We start from the raw sequence: 18,572 nt of genomic DNA on the forward strand, positions 1-18,572 counted from the left end.
TTTAAGTTAATAAGTATAATAGTTATACCGACAAAAACTGGGGGAAAATAATTTGTATTTGACACTCGCACTTAACAAAATGACAGCTAGTGGAACTACGTTTAATTCCAGAGAGTAATTTCTGCTGATAATAATGATGATAAAGATGACAAATCATAATAAACGGTGCATAAATGTGTATGCCAAAAGATAGAGATATCGATCAAAGCCCTTTTGTCCTCTAAGTACCCTGTTTTGAGTATTTCCGCGAAATTGCATCGCATATCTACATGACTTTTTTCAACTTATTTTTTTTAAAAATAATATTTTTTTTTGTGCCTTTTAAAAAATAATATTGAATATATTCAACCATTTTCAATACCTTCAAATAATAATAATAATTCACAAATTCTACACTAAAACACAACCATAATTTTAAAAGAGCATTAAAGTCTTTTTGAAATTAATCTTATATACTATATTTCAGTTTTTAAATTTTAAAATAAATTTCAAATTTCTAAAAGAACAACTTTAATCCTGAAAAGAGTGTTTTAGACTTCAAAATTAATTTTAAATAGGATATTTTAGTCTTTTAAAACTAATATAAAATTTATGTTTTCTAATAGAAAAAATATAATGTACAGATGTTAGATTGTACAGATATAAAGAGATTCCATTGTAGTCGTTAGGATAGAGACACGTATAAGGGAAGTTGGAGGCGACTGGCGAGATAGTGTCCAACACTGTTGGAAACTAGAGATGGCTGGCTTGTGCAGAAAACGAACTGCTTTGTGTCTTTGGGTCGGATATTTTCTGTAACAAGAGGTAAAAAAATTGGGGACAGTGTAGACCTGAAATTCAACTCTCCTGGTAATAATAATTTTCTTTAAATATTTTGAACAATAAAAGAATTGTTTAGCATAGGTGTTGTACCATCTTTTTAGGTAAAATAATTTGACTTATATATATGTTTTGTAGATTTCTTTAGTATCGTTTTGATTATAAATTTTGAGGTGAATTATAAATTTTGAGGTGAATTACATAGGTGTCTTGCTAATACGAGTATTTAGTATTTTAAAATTGATAAAGATTCAGCATAATAAAGAGAAAAAATAATTTTTTTATCAATATTATGTTAATTCAGTGAGAGAATTATATAATTGACTAAAATAATTTTTTTATTTTGATCTAAAATACGCATCTAGAGAATAAAATTTCAATAAAAATTTATCGAAGTTTTATTTATCTTATTAAGAATCATTATCACTAATAATTAATAAAAGTAACCACATATATAAAAATTATTAAAAAAATGTTTGAAAAATAAATAAGAGAAAATTCCACTCTTTTTTCTTAAGAGATATTAAAATGATACTCTTCTTTTTATTTGTAAAATGTACATTCTCTTTTCTTATAACTTTTAAAAAACTCCATCTTTAATCCATTTTAATTTTTTTGTGTTAACAAATATTAATTTTATCCATTTTAAAAAAATAAATTATTTTTTACAAAAATACTTTTTAGTAAAAATTTTATTTTTTTATCATTAAATTTTACTTACTAAAATATCTTTTAATAAATTTTTTTATTAATTAAATTGTATTTTACCAAAATTTTTAAAATAAATTAATAATTAAATTATTTTTTTCTAAAATAGCCTCTTTTAAAAAAATTCATAATTAAATTATTTTTTCTAAGATATCTACCCTTCAATAATCTTTTAATTATTAAATTGTGATTTTACCAAAATTTTTGTTAAGAATTATTTTTATATTTTACTATTAATTTTTCGATATCAATATATATTATTTTAACATTAAATAAAAAAAATCTTACCATTGTTAATATGTATAATAATTAATATATATTGATATCGAAAAATAATCTTACCAAGACTTTTTTTATTTAATATTAAAATAATATATATTGATATTAGAAAATTAATAGTAAAATATAAAAATAATTGTTAACCAAAATTGTTGAGTTAAAAAATTAATTAATTCAATTGATGATGATAAATATTGATTTAATGTGTTAAACACCTAATTAGCTTTTAATTGTTATGATTAATGTTGCAGACCAAACATACAACAACAGCAGCCCAATAAGATAGAATAATTGAAACAAAGATAGTTAGTGAGTTCTCTAGTTAACAAACTCTAAAAATAATAAATCAAAGAATCCAACCCAAAATGAGAGGGCATAGTTGTAAGAACCGGACCGGTGATCGAACCGGTCATGTTACTGGTTACTGGTTTATTGGTTCAACCGATAAACCGTTGGTTGAACCGGTAAAACCGGTTTCACATGAATAAAAAATATAAAATACTAAAAATACTAAAATATTCATAAACTTAATAAATTCAAAATACATATCGTTAGTTCTTCACCAACATTTTAAAAACAACCAAGTTTCAAAGTCTAAATATAATTAATACAAAGATAAACATGAAAGTAGTTAGTACTTAGTACTAGTACATTAGTATCTTAATTAAACACAAATGGATAACAACTCATAAACAGATAAACTAAATCCAAGGAGTGATTTCGAAGTCGGCAAGTTGCTCTTCATCTGACAAATGTGGAACTACATCCTGATTGGTTTCATTTTGAATTCCCTAGTTCCTATTCCCTATTCAGCAAGACAGCAACCTTAGATTGAATTCTTAAATAGTTAAATTCCATATTCAGCAAGACATGATTCAAATCAAGCATATAATCCAACACTTTCATATTTCCAGTACAAATCAACAAAACATAAATTGATTTACATGAAAAATTTGATTTAAATAACATGAAAAATGCAACAGCCAACAGTTTCATATTTCATGTCCTAATCCAAGTATCCAACAGTTTCAAATTACAAGCATATTCAACAAGGAAATTACAAGCATATTCAACAAGCATATTCAACAAGCACATTCAATTACAAGCATATTCAACAAGCATATTCAACAAGGAAATTCAACAAGCATATTCAAGTGTAATGTATTCAACAGTTTCAAATTTCAACAAGCATATTCAACAAGAAAATTCAGCTTAACAGAACAGAGCAAAGTCAACAAGGAAATTCAGCTTAACAGAACTTACAGTAACAGAACAGAGCAGAGTGTACACAACAATCATGAAACTTCAAGTGCAGAACAGAGCAGAAGCAGATTACAGATCTGGAGCAGTGGATCTTACCTGTTGACAGAGTCACAGAGCAGTAGCACTAGAGCAGAAGGGCGACGGGAAGGGCGACTGAGCGAGGGCGACGGCACTGGAATGGCGACTGGCGAGTTCGACTGCGCGCGGCCGACCAGCGAGTTCGCGGGTGGCGGGTCTGCTGTTCGGACTTCGGAGAGGATGACGGGCTGAGTTGGTTGAGTTGGTTTCTTCGGAGCTCAGACCGGCGGTGAGACGAAGAGGATGACGGGCTGGGGCTGGGTGAGTGAGGCGAGGGCGGCGGACTGGCGGAGGGCTGGTAGGGTTTCGCCGTTAGGGTTGGGGGAATAGCCAAAAGGGGAGGGAAATTGGAACTGGAAATTGGGATCGGGTGGGGCGTGGGGGTGGTAGCCCGTAGGGCTTTTAAACTGGGATGAGTGGGATCGGGTGGGGCGTGGGGGTGGTAGCCCGTAGGGCTTTTCTTTTTTTTAAAAAAAAAAACCAAAACGACGTTGTTTTGGAAAAAGAATAAAAAAAAAAAGTTTTTTCTGAACCGGTCGGTTAACCAGAAATCGTCGGTTTTCCGGTTTTCATCAAAATTGGCCGGTTCAACCCGGTTTAAAACGGTTCTATTCCTTATCCGGTTACATTACTCAACCGGACCGGTTCTGGGTCCGGTTCACCGGTTTTCCGGTCGAACCGGCCGGTCCGGTCCGGTTCTTACAACTATGAGAGAGGGGGTAAAACTCAAAAGGTAGTGACTAATCACCCAAATCAAAGCAAGCTAAGCTAAGTTAGAGGATAAAGGTGATTTATTTCCATTTATATGCAATTTATTTTTTTACATCTTTTCTAAATCTCTGCAACTCTAATTTGGGATAAATGGAGAAAGTGTTCTCTGATAATCACTGTTATGAATCAAAAGCTAAAATTATTTTTTGAGGACAAAGCACTTGCTCAAGGGTTTAGATTTGGGATTACCATTGAAACATTTCTCTTTGCTAATCTGAGGTCTTTGGTCAAGTAAAATGATCAGCTTTGAAATTCTTAATTTGGGAGTTAATTGAAGAAAGTAAAATGACAAGCTTGGGAAGCACACAGCTCGAAGAGTTAACTCAGAAGAGATCAATACAGCAACTTAGAAAGAGGTAAAAATGTTAGAGTTAACGGAAAAAATTTAGGTCCTTATATTTCTTTTTTCTTGCAATTGAGTCCTTTTATTACTTTTAATTTTGTAATTAAGTCCTTAATAATGTCAAAAATGTCAGAATACTCGCAAATTTAAGGGTTAGAGTTAACAGAATATTCGCAAATTTAAGATATCCAAAATTAAGAATCTAATTAGATCATTGACTACATATTTTTTGAGAGAAATATTTTGTTAATCTTAACGTTTTTAATATGAAAAGTTTCTAATTACAAAATTAAAAGCAGTGAAGGGACTCAATTGAAAAAAAAAGAGTATGGAGACCTATTGTAAATTTGGTGAAACTATAGGAACCAACAGAATAATTAAACTTTTTTTATTTTAAAACTCAGAGTGGCTGGAAATGGATGCGATGGCACCATATAAATAAATTGATTTTTATTTTATATGATTATTTGATATGAGTAAAGTTTGTCATTGTTTTTGCCTTTATAATTTAGAACACTTATTTTTTGTGTTAGTATCACTAGGTCTACTTATATTTTTTAATTAACAATGATTCTAATCAGTGACAGATCCAGAAAATTTTGATAGTGGGGACAAAATATATATAACATAATAATAATTTGGGTTTAGCTAATATATGTCCTAAAGACATATGACAAACTTAGTATTAGTGAAAGATTTTAAATTTTTTTTTATTTAATAACTGCAAAATAAAGACATTAAAAACTTAAATTTTTTGTATTTTCAACAAAAATATTCTCAATTTGTAATCTTAATATGTATCTTTAGGATACAAGATAAATAAACTCTAATAATTTTTATAATAAAAATATTATATTGCATAAAAATTAGCTATAAAATTGTTTATTAACCATTATGTATTTGTGTATAAATATATTTATTGTTTAATTCATTTTCAAAATATTTTTGTATTTCAATATATATTCTATACGGGTAGTTACTTTTTATGTACATATAGCATAATTATTATTATAATTATATTTTATTATTGTAAAATATGATTAGTCTTCAAAATATATAATTTATTTTTATAAATATTTTTATATAAAAATTTTATTTTAAAAATTTCATAAAATTTGAATATCAACAATTAATATAACTTAAATAAGACTTAAACCTAATTTAGAAATATTAGAGCCTTATAAATTAAAGAAGTGTAAACTTTCTTTTATAAATATTTTTTACTAAATTTTTTATTTTTGGTATTTTGAAATGTTGCAAATCCATTAAAATAAAAGAGGGGTATTTTTTTTTTGGACATTTAAAAAGAGGGTTAAATACATGTTGCTGTAAAAGGTAAACCTTAGAGTGGATATGTACGCTTAGAGGCACATAATAAAAAATGCCCCCAATTTCGTAAAATTAAAAAAATTTATAATAAACCCATCCAAACAGCGGCCACATCTCCATGCTATATTAACGGAGACCAATAACACTGATCGACTAGCCAAGCTGAAAGAACTAGTGGCTTCTAGCATGATATACTTCTCCAAAGATAGATATTATACACGTATTACGTTACTGTTATCTGAAGAGGAATATCTGTAAATCTTTATGAAATTACATCTTTACGGGATAACGACCCTTTCTAATATATTTAACAACATTAATTTAAACCTATACTTTATTCTTTTAAAATTAATCAAATTAATAGTTTAGTAAAATCAAATCCAAATTTCTAATATATAATATACTTTCAAAATAAAAAGATATTTTTTGTTTTTTAAATAATTAAATAAAGTATTTTAGTCTTTTCAAATTAAGTACAAGTTTTCTAATTCTAATTCAAATTAAGCAACATTAATTTCAAGGAGTATTGTAGTTTTTTACACATAATCCAAAATGGGTATTTTTGTTTTTTAAAATTGATTAAAAAATTATTTTAAAATTGATTAAAACTTATTTTAATATTTTTATAATTAATTTCTAATATCTAACTTATAGCAATACTTAAAAAATTTTAATTCTAAAAGGATATTTTAATTTTCTAAAATTAATGAAGAGATTTATGTTAGTCTTTTAAGATTAAATTTAAATTTTATTTATATTTATCTATGTTTTTATCATATTGAAATATGTTAATTTATTATTTGTTGAGTTTGAAAAATTTTAAAATATGATGATGATCAAACATTGTTAAAAATAATTAATTACAAAATTATTAAGTTGTTAATTTCATTTGGTTGATTAATAATTTTGCTAATGTGCATATTTGGCTTTTGGGCTAAAAATATCATAGTCCAATGTGTTGAGGAAACTTTCAGTCTTTGGTACAAAAATGTTTTAAGTATTATGGCTGAATTGTTTGTTACGTCACCAAATATTAATTGGGCCAGAGAAATAATGAGAAGCCCAAAACAATTTTCTTTTGATCAAACAAAAGGGTTGGTCCAAAATTAAAGAAAAGAGAAAGGAAATGGTGCATGCTTTCCACGATTACTTTCTTTCAATGGGTTATAGAATTCAAAATTTAATTAACTTGGATTTATTGCATGCATTGGTAACAAGAAAGACAAAGTTCAAATTGATTTGATTGCTTTTAATGCTTTACACGTTACTAGGCATAGGGGAATGGAAGTGGGATTTAATTTGATTTAATTGCATTCATAGCTTCTAGAGTTTCCTTTTCTTTTCTCTCTCTTCTCTCTCTTGTTTTTAGATTGTCACTTCCATCAGAGATAAAGATAGAAGAAGCTATCAGAGATAATCACATAGAAGCTATGAACAAGCAAGTGGCCAAGGTGATGATAGCTCTTGCAAAAAGAAGATCTACAGTATGGCATGGCTAAGATCTTTTCCACTAAAGGTAAGATGTGGAGAAGAAGCTTCATGATCTCCATGCCTAAAGTAGAAGAAATCCGATTAGGTCAGAGAAGAAGATCTCTGAGGTGAAGCTTGTTTCCACTTTTGTTCCTCCATCACAGAAGGTAGCTACTGTAGCTACGTAGAGGAAGAAGTAAAAATAAAACAAATGGAGCTGTCAAGGATCAAGGGTTCATCAAGGGTAAGAATTCTTTCTTGGGGACAAAGTCAAGATAGAAGGCTCAAATTGATAAAGCTTGACGAGAAGGGATGAGAGAGAGGTAATTGCATGTTGATTTGCTTTCGGTTTTTCCTCTCTCTTCTCTCTATCTGAATCAGCCTTTTTGGATTGAAGAAGAAGAAGTTGGCTCGGTTGAACCGTTTCAACCTTGGAAGCTTCTCCTTCTATAATAAGAGTGAACGGTCAAGGCTTGAGACAAGGAGAGTAAGAACAGAGTTCTCATAGCTACCCAAGCTAACAGAAGTTCTTTTCCTTCAATGGGTTTTATGTTGTATTTTCTTTAGTTTTGTCTGTTTGAGTCTCATGGTGAAAAAGGCAAACAGTGTGAGATTTGTAAGAAAAATTCAGTGAGAGGAAAAAGGTAGAATGTACAAAATAAAGAAAAAGCCATAGATTTCTTAGAGGTCCTTTGTACATCTATTTGTTGTGTATCATGATTCTGTGGGAATCTCCTTGTAAGTTGGGTTAGCATTTAGCAGTTGAAAGCTTAGTAGGTGACCAAGTTAAGTTCAGGATTGGGGATAGATTCTGGACTTGTCCTGGATAAAAAAGGGTAGTTTCTAGGGAAGAATTGGTGTCTGTAATCAGTTTGATTATAGTAAAATTCTGTCACTGTTATGATGGAGACTAGACGTAGGCTGCATTGCACTTAACAATTGAACCAGGATACTTCTTGGTGTGATTCTCTTTTTCTCTTCTACTCTATTTCTGTTTCTATTACGTAGGAGACAAAATTGAGAAACATCTCCTGACTGGTTACGAGACAAAAAGAAAATGTCTCATGACTGGTTATGAGACAAAAAGCAGAAAAATCTCTTGAAGCTAGAAAGTGACACTCAGCAAAAAGAGGCTAAGATTCAACCCCCCTTCTCTTAGCCACTGATTACCATCAATTGGTATCAGAGCTTGATCTCATAGAGATCAAGCTTTGCAGCTTGGAGAAAAGATCCTGATGGCGGCTAATAGTGGCTCAAATTTGGTTGCCTAAACTCTGACAGAAGGGCAGTCAAGCAACAGACCTCCACTCTTCAATGGAAAGAACTACAGTTACTGAAAAGAAAGAATGAAGATATTTATTTAGTCCATAGATTGCAGACTTTGGAAAATAATCCTTGAAGGTCCATAATTTCCAACCACTACAGGAGCTGATGGTGTGGTTACTCTCAAGCGTGAAGCCGAGTGGACTGAGGAAGACATAAAGAAAGTAGAGCTCAACGTCAATGTCAACTTGCTCAACTGTGCGGTCAGTTTCGAGGAGTACTGACGGGTATCAAGATGCACAACAGCAAAGAAAATCTAGGACAAACTTCAAATCACTCATGAAGGCACAACCTTAGTGAAAAATACCAGAATAGACATGCTAAACAGAGAGTATGAAATGTTCTCAATGAAGAAAGGAGAAACGATAGATGAGTTGTTCGAAAGATTCAACATCATCATCAATAGCTTGGATGCTATGGGAATCACATATCCTAAATCTGTACTTGTGAGGAGAATTTTGAGATGTCTCAAAAAAGAATGGGAAACAAAAGCTATAGTGATAGCCGAAAGTAGCAACATTGATAATATGACATATGATGATTTGAGAGGAAATTTGCTTGCGTTTGAAAACACTTATTTGAAAAAAGATACAAAAAAAGGAATTGCTCTCAAATCTATTTCTGAACCTCTGGATGATGAATCCAGTGATAACTCTTCTGAAAATGATTTTGTTTTGTTTGCTAAGAAATTCAGGAAAATGGTAAAGCTGAAGGAACGAAACAAGGGAAGCAACTCAAGAAAGCCAAAGAGGGATCTCAATAAAGTGATTTGCTACAATTGCAAAGAAGCCGGACACTTCAAGACTGATTGCCCTAAACTGAAGAAGGAGGAGAAGGCAAAAAAGGGAAAGAAGAAAGGACTCATGGCATCTTGGGAAGACTTGGAAAATGACTCTGATGAAGATGAAGAATCTGAAACTAAGTCTCAAACCTGCCTCATAGCCAATCACGTAGAGCAGGTAGTTTTTCATAACCCTGACACTGAAAACCTTCATCTCATGATTGATCATCTTTCTGGAAAGATCAAATGTTTCCTAAGTGAAAACCAAGATCTTGAGTCTTAAATAGAAATTATGAAGGCAGGAAATGGTTTTCTAAAAGAAAAATTGAGAGAGGTTGAAACCGCTGTTGATCCTGTTAAAGAAAACAAACGGTTGAAAGCTGAAATAAAAGCTTGTGAAAAACAGCATTCTGTAGTTGCATATCTTAACTGTTTTGAAGAAAATGAGAAGTTTCTTAAAGAGGTAAAAATACTTAAAGAAGACTTAGCCACCTTTGCTCAAAGTTCTGAAAACTTAAATCAACTTTTGGCTAGTCAAAAACCTCTTTATAATAAAGCTGGTTTGGGTTTTCATAAAACTACAAAATCTGTGGAAAAACCTTCTTTTACTAACATGGCATCATCTTCTAGTGACATAAGGTTTCAAAACCCAACAAGCTTAAGAAAAACAGCAACTCAAAGATTTTGTGGATTTTGCAAACGGAATGGTCATTTCCCATTCAGTGCTTCTTTAGTGAAAGAATAATTGGAAAAAAGTTTTACAAAATTGTTTGTGATTATAATGGCTTGGGACAAAGGAGATGGTTTGACATCAAAGGATCCAAAAAAATTTAGATACATAAGGTCACTTGAGCTTGTTTTGTAGGTTTACCTAGCATCCAAAAGAAAGGATAACATGTGGTATATGGATAGTGGGTGTTCTAGGCATATGACCGGAAAGGTAACGTTCTTTATCAAGCTTGATGAGTATGATGGAGGCTTTGTCACTTTCGGTGATAACGGAAATGGTAAAATAGTGGCCAAAGGTAAAGTTGGTAAGAACTTCTCTTCCTTTATTAATGATGTCTTACTTGTTGATGGGTTGAAACACAACCTACTAAGCATTAGCCAATTATGTGATCTTAGTTATGAAGTTATCTTTAGAAAATTGGATTGCTTGGTTGTTTGTGAAAAAACCGGTGACATTTTGTTTGAGGCTAAAAGGTGCAATAATGTGTATGGATTAACTCTAGAGGATTTAAAGGATCAAAAAGTAACATGTTTTACATCTCTTGAATCTAAAAATGGCTTTGGCATAAGAAATTGGGTCATGCAAGTATGTACCAAATTTCTAAGCTTGTTAAGAAAAACTTGGTGAGAAGAATTTCTAATATTAAATTTGATAAGGATATTACTTGTGATCCTTGTCAACTAGGCAAATAAGTTAAATTCTCCTTTAAACCAAAAGATGGAATTTCCACCAAGAGGCCATTAGAAATGTTGCATATTGATCTTTTTGGTCCAACTAGAACTCAAAGCTTAGGAGGTAAACATTATAGTTTGGTGGTGGTGGATGACTACTCTAGATTCGGTTGGATTCTCTTCCTAGCTCATAAAAATTATGCTTTCCATGCTTTTTCCACTCTTTGTAAAAAGATTCAAAATAAAAAGGATTTGAAAATATGCCACTTGAGAAGTGATCATGAAAAAGAATTTGAAAATCAAGATTTTGAAAAATTATGTGATGATTTTGGTATTGCACATAACTTCTCATGCCCTAAAACTTCTCAACAAAATGGTGTAGTTGAAAGAAGGAATAGAAGCCTTTAAGAAATGACTAGGGCAATGCTGTGTGAAAATGATGTACCAAAATTTTTGTGGGCAGAAGCTGTAAATATAGCTTGTTATATTTTGAATAGAACCATCATTCGGAAAGGTTTAAAGAAAACTCCATATGAGCTTTGGAAAGGAACCCCACCTAATCTTAAGTATTTCCACATATTTGGATGCAAATGTTTTGTACTTAACAATAAAGAAAATCTTGGAAAATTTGATCAAAAATCCTATGAATGAATGTTTGTTGGATACTCCACCACTAGTAAAGCTTTTAGGATTTACCTCAAGGAACATAGAATCATAGAGGAATCCATACATGTGTCTTTTTGTGATACTAATTCAATTTCCAGTGCCTCTTTAGATGATGATGCAGGAAGTGAAGTTGATATGAACAATCAACCAAGTCAAGAAAATTCCAAAACTGTCCCAAGTGATGAACCTGACTGTTTAGAAATGTCTCATCAGGATGAAGGAGACATTTCAGCTTTGTCTCCTGAACAAGCCAGAGAATCCAGAACAGTACAGTCTAGTGAAGCTCATCAAGGCAGAACCTTACCTCAAAGGCCACGAGAATGGAAGTTTCTGAAAGGATACCATCATGACTTCATCATTGGTGATCCATATCAAGGCATAACTACAAGATCATCAAGCAAGAAGTAAGTTGAACAAAGCAATATTGCTTTCTTGTCCCAATTGGAGCCTCTCAACGTGAAGCAAGCTCTTGAAGACCCCTCATTGGTTAAAGCCATGGAAGAAGAGCTAGCTCAATTTGAAAAGAATGAGGTTTGGACACTTGTACTAAATCCAAATGGTAAGAAAGTAACTGGTACAAAGTGGATCTTTAAAAATAAATTGGGTGAGGATGGTAGTGTTGTTCGTAAAAAGGCTAGATTAGTAGCCCAAGGTTACAATCAAGAGGAAGGAATTGATTTTGATGAGTCATTTGTCCCGGTAGCTAGAATGGAAGCAATTAGGTTGCTTCTTTCCTATGCTGCCCATAAGGGTTTTAAGATGTTCCAAATGGATGTTAAATGTGCTTTCCTTAATGGCTTTATAGATAGAGAAGTATTTGTGGCTCAACTCCCTGGTTTTGAAAGTAAAGAATTTTCAAGTCATGTTTTTAAACTTTCAAAGGTTCTTTATGGCCTTAGGCAAGCTCCAAGAGCTTGGTATGAAAGGCTTAGTGCCTTCTTGCTGAAAAATCATTTTCAAAGGAGAACCAACGATACAAATTTATTTATAAAAGTATCTAATAATGATATTCTTCTTGTTCAAGTTTATGTGGATGATATTGTGTTTGGTTCGGCCCATGAAACATTGTGTGAGGAGTTTGGAAAACTTATGACTAGTGAGTTTGAGATGAGTTTAATGGGTAAATTAACCTTTTTTCTTGGTCTTCAAATCAAACAAACTCCTAGTGGTATTTTTATTCACCAAGGTAAATATGTAAAAGAATTAGTCAAGAAATTTGGCCTTGAAAACTCCAAACCAATGGGAACACCTATGCATCCAAACACTAAACTTGATAAGGATGAAAATGGCAAAGATGTGGATGAAGCACGGTATAGAGGGATGATAGGCTCACTCATGTATCTTATATCCTCTAGACCGGATATTGTTCAAAGTGTGGGTGTATGTTCAAGATTTCAATCTCACCCAAAAGAATCCCATCTTTTAGCTGTTAAGAGAATCATTAGATACATTAAGGAAACTTGTGATTTTGGCTTATGGTATCCTAAATCTGATGAGTTTTGTGTTGCAAATTATGCGGGTGATCGAGTGGATAGAAGAAGTACATCCAGAATGTGTTGCTTCCTTGGAAGCTCACTCAACATGTGGTTAAGCAAGAAACAAGTCATTGTTGCACTATCCTCGGCAAAAGCTGAATACATATCTGCTACTGCTTGTTGTTCTCAATTAATTTAGTTAAAAACTCAATTAGAGGATTATAAATTGAAGATCAATAGTATGTCTTTATTTTCTGATAATATGAGTGCAACAAACATTTCTAAAAATCCTGTTCTGCACTCTAGAACTAAGCACATTGAAGTTAGATATCATTTCATTAGAGAACATGTGCAAAAAGGTACTATTAATATTCAATTTGTGAAATCCAAAGAGCAACTGGCTGACAAATTTACTAAACCTTTGTGTGAAGATAAGTTATGTTCATTAAGGAACAATCTGGGAATGTTAGAATTGAGTTCTGTTGAAAAATTATTATTTTAATGATTCTGTTTGTTTTGTCTCGTAGGAAGCAGGGAGATAAATCTCGGTATGTGAGAAACAAGCCATGAAGCAGGGGGAGACTGAACCTTGGCGTCATTAAACTTGAGCCCAACCAAACTCCCTTGGACCCACTCCATGATTCTGGCCCGTTTTTATTTTTTCATATTTTTTAATAATTTTTTTTGGAGGTTATCACATCATATCTTTATATGGGGAGTTTTGATGCACCACTATTTCGTGGTACATTTTGTGCCTAATTTAGGTGGATTTTACCCACTTTTCCCACATTTATTCAATGAAATAGCATAGTTTCATGACTTTCTCCAAATTTGTGCTTAAGTTTGAAAACATGCTTTTTAGGCCCTTAAGTTGCTAACCTTAATTCATCTTTGATTCCACTAGATGCCTTGATGTGTTTGTTAGTGAATTCAGGTTGAAAAGACTAGGAATGGATCAAAGGAATGAAGAGAAAAGCATGCAAAATGGAGAAATCATGGAAAATCAAAGATTTGGGATGCTGAGATCGACGCGCACGCGCAGCAGACGCGCACACGTGGAAAGTGAAGTCACATGGCGACGCGTATGCGCGACAGTGCGTACACGTGGATAGAAAATGTCATCGACGCGTACGCATGACTCATGCGTACGCGTCGGTGCTTGCACGTGACCCACTTAAATTGAATCCGCTGGGGGCGATTTCTGGGTTTTCCAGGCCCAGATCCAACTCATTTCTGAGCCTATTGCATGCAGAATTCAAAGGGGATCAACACACATTAGCACATAGTGGAGTTCTATCATGCTTTAGTTAGTTTCTAGAGAGAGAAGCTCTCTCTTCTCTCTAGAATTAGGTTAGATGTAGATTAGAATTTCTTAGATCTAGGGTTAATTCATGCTTTGATTTACTTTTTCTCTCTAATTTCTTGTTCTTCTACCTTTCCTTTCTCTAGTTTCATATTTAACTTCTTGTAATTGTTTACTTTGTTGTTGATGCACTCTTGTTCCTTCTATTTTCCTTTTAATGCAATTTATGTTTGATTTCCTTTATTGTTGACTTGAGTTGTTGTTGTTAATTTCCTTGCAATTGAGTAGTTGTAGATTTGTTTCTCTTGCAATTTAACTTTGCTTTCCTTTTATGCTTCCAAGTGTTTGATTAAATGCTTGGAAGGTTGTTAGAGTAAATTTTTGTGTTCTTGGCTTGGGACGGTAACTTAGGTGTAATTGAGTTGCTAATGTCCAAGTCTTTTGATAATTGGTGTCCATTGACTCTAGCTTTCCCTAAATTAATTAGTGAAAAACTTAGGACTTATGGATTAGGATTGGTGTAGTTCATTTGACTTTCCTTTACTTGTTCGAGGATGACTTAATGGGATTAATCTTTGCAATTATCTTGTTGTGGTTAGTAACAAGGATACAGATCATTAACCATCAACCCTTGCCAAGACCTTTTATCATTTGAGTTTCATTTACTTTCTTGTCATTTACCTTTTATGTCTCTTATCAAAACCCCAAAATATGCATTTTATAACCAATAACAAGAACACTTCTCTGCAATTCCTTGAGAGACGACCCGATGTTTGAATACTTCGGTTATTTTATTGGGGTTTGTTACTTGTGACAACCAAATTTTTGCATGAGAGGATTGTTTGTTGGTTTACAAACTATACTTGCAACGAGATTTCAATTGTGAAATTCTATAACAACCAATTATCCACACATCAAGTTCTTGTCAAATCAAAATATTTTTCCTTATTCTCTCCCATATTTCAAGTAAAAGATATTTCCGTTACTTATTCAATTTTTAAAATTTCCTTGATTGATAACCGTTTCATTAAATTCACTTTATTTTAAATGATCACCTCTCCACTCAACATTTAATACGGTTGTAACCTCTCCCCAGTCTCTAACCTCTTCGGCCATCTCTTCATCTTCTCACTCTCTACTTCATCTTTTTCATCATGAGAAAGAAGTTGTCCATTAGAAGAAGCAACCAAACCCTCTCTGTCAAAAAACCTCCATCCTCCTCTGCTCCTCAAACACACACCCATATCCATATACACTCTGCTTCATCCTCATCACCATCGTCTCACTCAACCGGTTCAATGAGAAAGAAAGTGATTCATCCAAGAACCTCTTCACGCAAGAAAGATGCAAAGAAAAAGGGGCCAATGCCCAAAGAAGAAGAAGCATCTCAGTCCTCACCTCCACCTTCCCTTCCACGGCGCTCAACACCTTATCCCTATAGCCGAACTGCTCCTTCTCTGTGTTCGAAGCGCTACATTCTCCACAACACTCAAGAGCCTCCAAACATGGATTCATTAGACTTTAAAAATAAGTTTGGTAAAAATCATTCTCATTTTGATCCTGCACGTTTCATGTCATGTGCTGCATTTGAATTCCATTTTCAAGTCTTAGTGAACCGCCATTTGTGTGCTTCTTATGTTGTGAATCTGAAGAATCTGCCTGAAAAGGGTATTGATTTTACTGCACTCTTTGACAAACTTAAATGGACTCCACTCCTTAAGATTCACAAACCTGTTTACCCTAACCTGGTTTGAGAATTCTATGCGAACTTGATGTATCATGATGGTGCTCTACATTCCTATGTCAAAACGATGCATGTTACATTGAACAGAGAGACTGTAAGCACAACCCTGGGGTATGTAGACAAAGGCACCTGGGCTTACATGTCAGGGAAATGGGACAATCATGTTGGGATTACCCACCAAGTGGTTCTTACTCGTGTTCGTGAAAATTTTTCTGCACTTGAAGGCACTAATCTCACCCACAAAGCTCTAGGCCCTGTGAGAGTTTTGCTTCACCGCATCATCAACCATGTTCTTTTGCCTCAAAGCGGCTCCTATCAAAGGGTTACGGTTTGTGACACTCTTGTGCTTTTTGCTATTCTCAACTCTGCATCTATCTCTTTTGCATATCTTATGGTGTGACACATGTGGGATTGTGTTCCCAGCAATAAAAAGGCTAATTTACTTTATAGGATTTTTCTCACATGCATATTTGAATACTTTAATGTTGATTTGCTCAATGAGCCTATAGAGAACAAGGTATCCACTATAAAAGGAGGCGGTGTTCCTGAGTCCATGAAAGGAAAGAAGGGGAAGAGCTCAATGGCATCCATGCTCTCTGACAATGAAAGTGAATCTCTTCCTTCTAAATCATCTAAACTTTCTGAATCTGTCATAGATGTGATGAATGAGTTCTCTCATATGTCCAATCTGATGGCCAAGTCTTACAAATAAGCCAGAAAACATGCTTATGAAAATGAAAAGGCTTGGACCAAGTGTAATGAGAGGGTCAATCTACTGATCAAGAGCTTAGAAAAAGACATGGCCCGGTCGGATGAAGAAGATGATCAACTCGGCTCGGATATAAATCTCTCTGACGCTTGACTGATGTGTTCTTTGCTGCTCATTACTTTGAAATTGGCCTATTTTATTGTTCTTTTGATTTAGTCTTTTATGAACTGATGGATGACTGTACCAAACTACTTAAACTTCTGTGTTTTGATTTTTTAATCAAACATTATGCATTGTTAGCATATTGTTTTTCATCTATTTTGCAGGTCCCTCCTTGATGACAAAAGGGGGAGGAATTAAAAACAGAAACAGAAAAACATTGCTGAAATCTGTGTTGAAACTTGTGCTCTAAAACTCTGCTTTTCATGCTCAGTTTTATGGTTAAAAGGATGATATATGCTCTGTTTTTGCTTTGATTGGCAAAAAATATTTTGGCAGGATCTTGATTTATGTTTTGAACATGTTGATATAAAGTATGTTGAGTCTTGATTATCGGCTGCTATGTACTCTGAAAGTACTCTGGGATATTTTTGTTTTATTTTGTGAGCAGCATGTTATCTAAAAGATAACAAATTAAGTTTTGATTATTCTTATCCATCTGCTAAAAAATAAAGTTGTTCAACATGTTTTTTCTTTGAAATGTTCCATATGTTGAATACATTAAATTTAATTTGGAACTGTGTCTAAAGCATGTTTAAGCATGTTACAGGTACTGCTTCTACTGGAAAAATTGCACACATTAAGGGAAAGCTATATGATAAATGGAAAGGGGGAGGATTCAAAAATCTTCAAGGGAGTTCTCTTAATCCTTAATCCTTTCCTATTATATTTTTAATAATATTTTGTCATCAAGGGGGAGATTATTGAGTTTGAAAAATATTAAAATATGATGATGATTAAACATTTTTAAAAATAATTAATTGTAAAATTATTAAGTTGTTAATTTCATTTGGTTGATTAATAATTTTGCTAATGTGCAGATTTGGCTTTTGGGCTAAAAATATCATGGTCCAATGTGTTGAGGAAACATTCAGTCTTTGGTACAAAAATGTTTTAAGCATTATAGCTGAATTGTTTGTTACGTCACAAAATGTTAATTGGGCTAGAGAAATAATGAGAAGCCCAAAACAATTTCCTTTTGATCCAACAAAAGGGTTGGTCTGAAATTAAAGAAAAGAGAAAGAAAATGGTGCATGCTTTCCACGGTTACATTATTTCAATGGGTTATGGAATTCAAAATTTAATTAACTTGGATTTATTGCATGCATTGGTAACAGAAAAGAGAAAGTTCAAATTGATTTGATTGCTTTTAATGCTTTACACGTTACTAAGCATAGGGGAATGGAAGTGGGATTTAATTTGGTTTAATTGCATTCATAGCTTCTAGAGTTTCCTTTTCTCTTCTCTCTCTTCTCTCTCTTGTTTTCAGATTGTCACTTCCATCAGAGATGAAGATGGAAGAAGCTATCAGAGATAATCACAAAGAAGCTATGAACAAGAAAGCGCCCAAGGTGATGATGGCTCTTACAAAAAGAAGATCTACAGTATGGCGTGGCTAAGATCTTTTCCACTAAAGGCAAGATATGGAGAAAAAGCTTCAATATCTCCATGCCTAAAGTAGAAGAAATCCGATTCGGTCAGAGAAGAAGATCTCTGAGGTAAACCTTGTTTTCACTTTTGTTCATCCATCACAGAAGGTAGCTACTGTAGCTACGTGGAGGATGAAGCAAAAATGGAACAGATGGAGCTGTCAAAGATAAAGGGTTCATCAAGGGTAAGAATTCTTTCTTGGGGACAAAGTCAAGATGGAAGGCTCAGATTGATGAAGCTTGATGAGAAGGGATGAGAGAGAGGTAATTGCATGTTGATTTGCTTTCAGTTTTTCCTCTCTCTTCTCTCTGTTTGAACTGGCCTTTTTGGATTGATGAAGAAGAAGTTGGCTCGATTGAACCGTTTCAACCCTAGAAGCTTCTCATTCTATAATAAGGGTGAACGACCAAGTCTTGAGACAAGGAGAGTAAGCACAGAGTTCTCATAGCTACCCAAGCTA

General features: G+C 33.2%; 1 protein-coding gene across 1 annotated transcript; it reads left to right on the forward strand.

Annotated features, from left to right (window-relative positions):
* Positions 1-9,081: 9,081 nt before the first annotated feature.
* LOC107483827 (uncharacterized) lies at positions 9,082-11,639 on the forward strand. The gene is made up of 4 exons (XM_016104445.1): positions 9,082-9,342; positions 9,463-9,627; positions 10,030-10,367; positions 11,330-11,639. The coding sequence occupies exons 1-4, from the start codon at positions 9,082-9,084 to the stop codon at positions 11,637-11,639; spliced, it is 1,074 nt and encodes a 357-aa protein (XP_015959931.1).
* The last annotated feature ends 6,933 nt before the right edge of the window (positions 11,640-18,572 follow it).

This window comes from Arachis duranensis, chromosome 4 (genome assembly GCF_000817695.3).
Source record: "Arachis duranensis cultivar V14167 chromosome 4, aradu.V14167.gnm2.J7QH, whole genome shotgun sequence".
NCBI classification, from domain to species: domain Eukaryota; kingdom Viridiplantae; phylum Streptophyta; class Magnoliopsida; order Fabales; family Fabaceae; genus Arachis; species Arachis duranensis.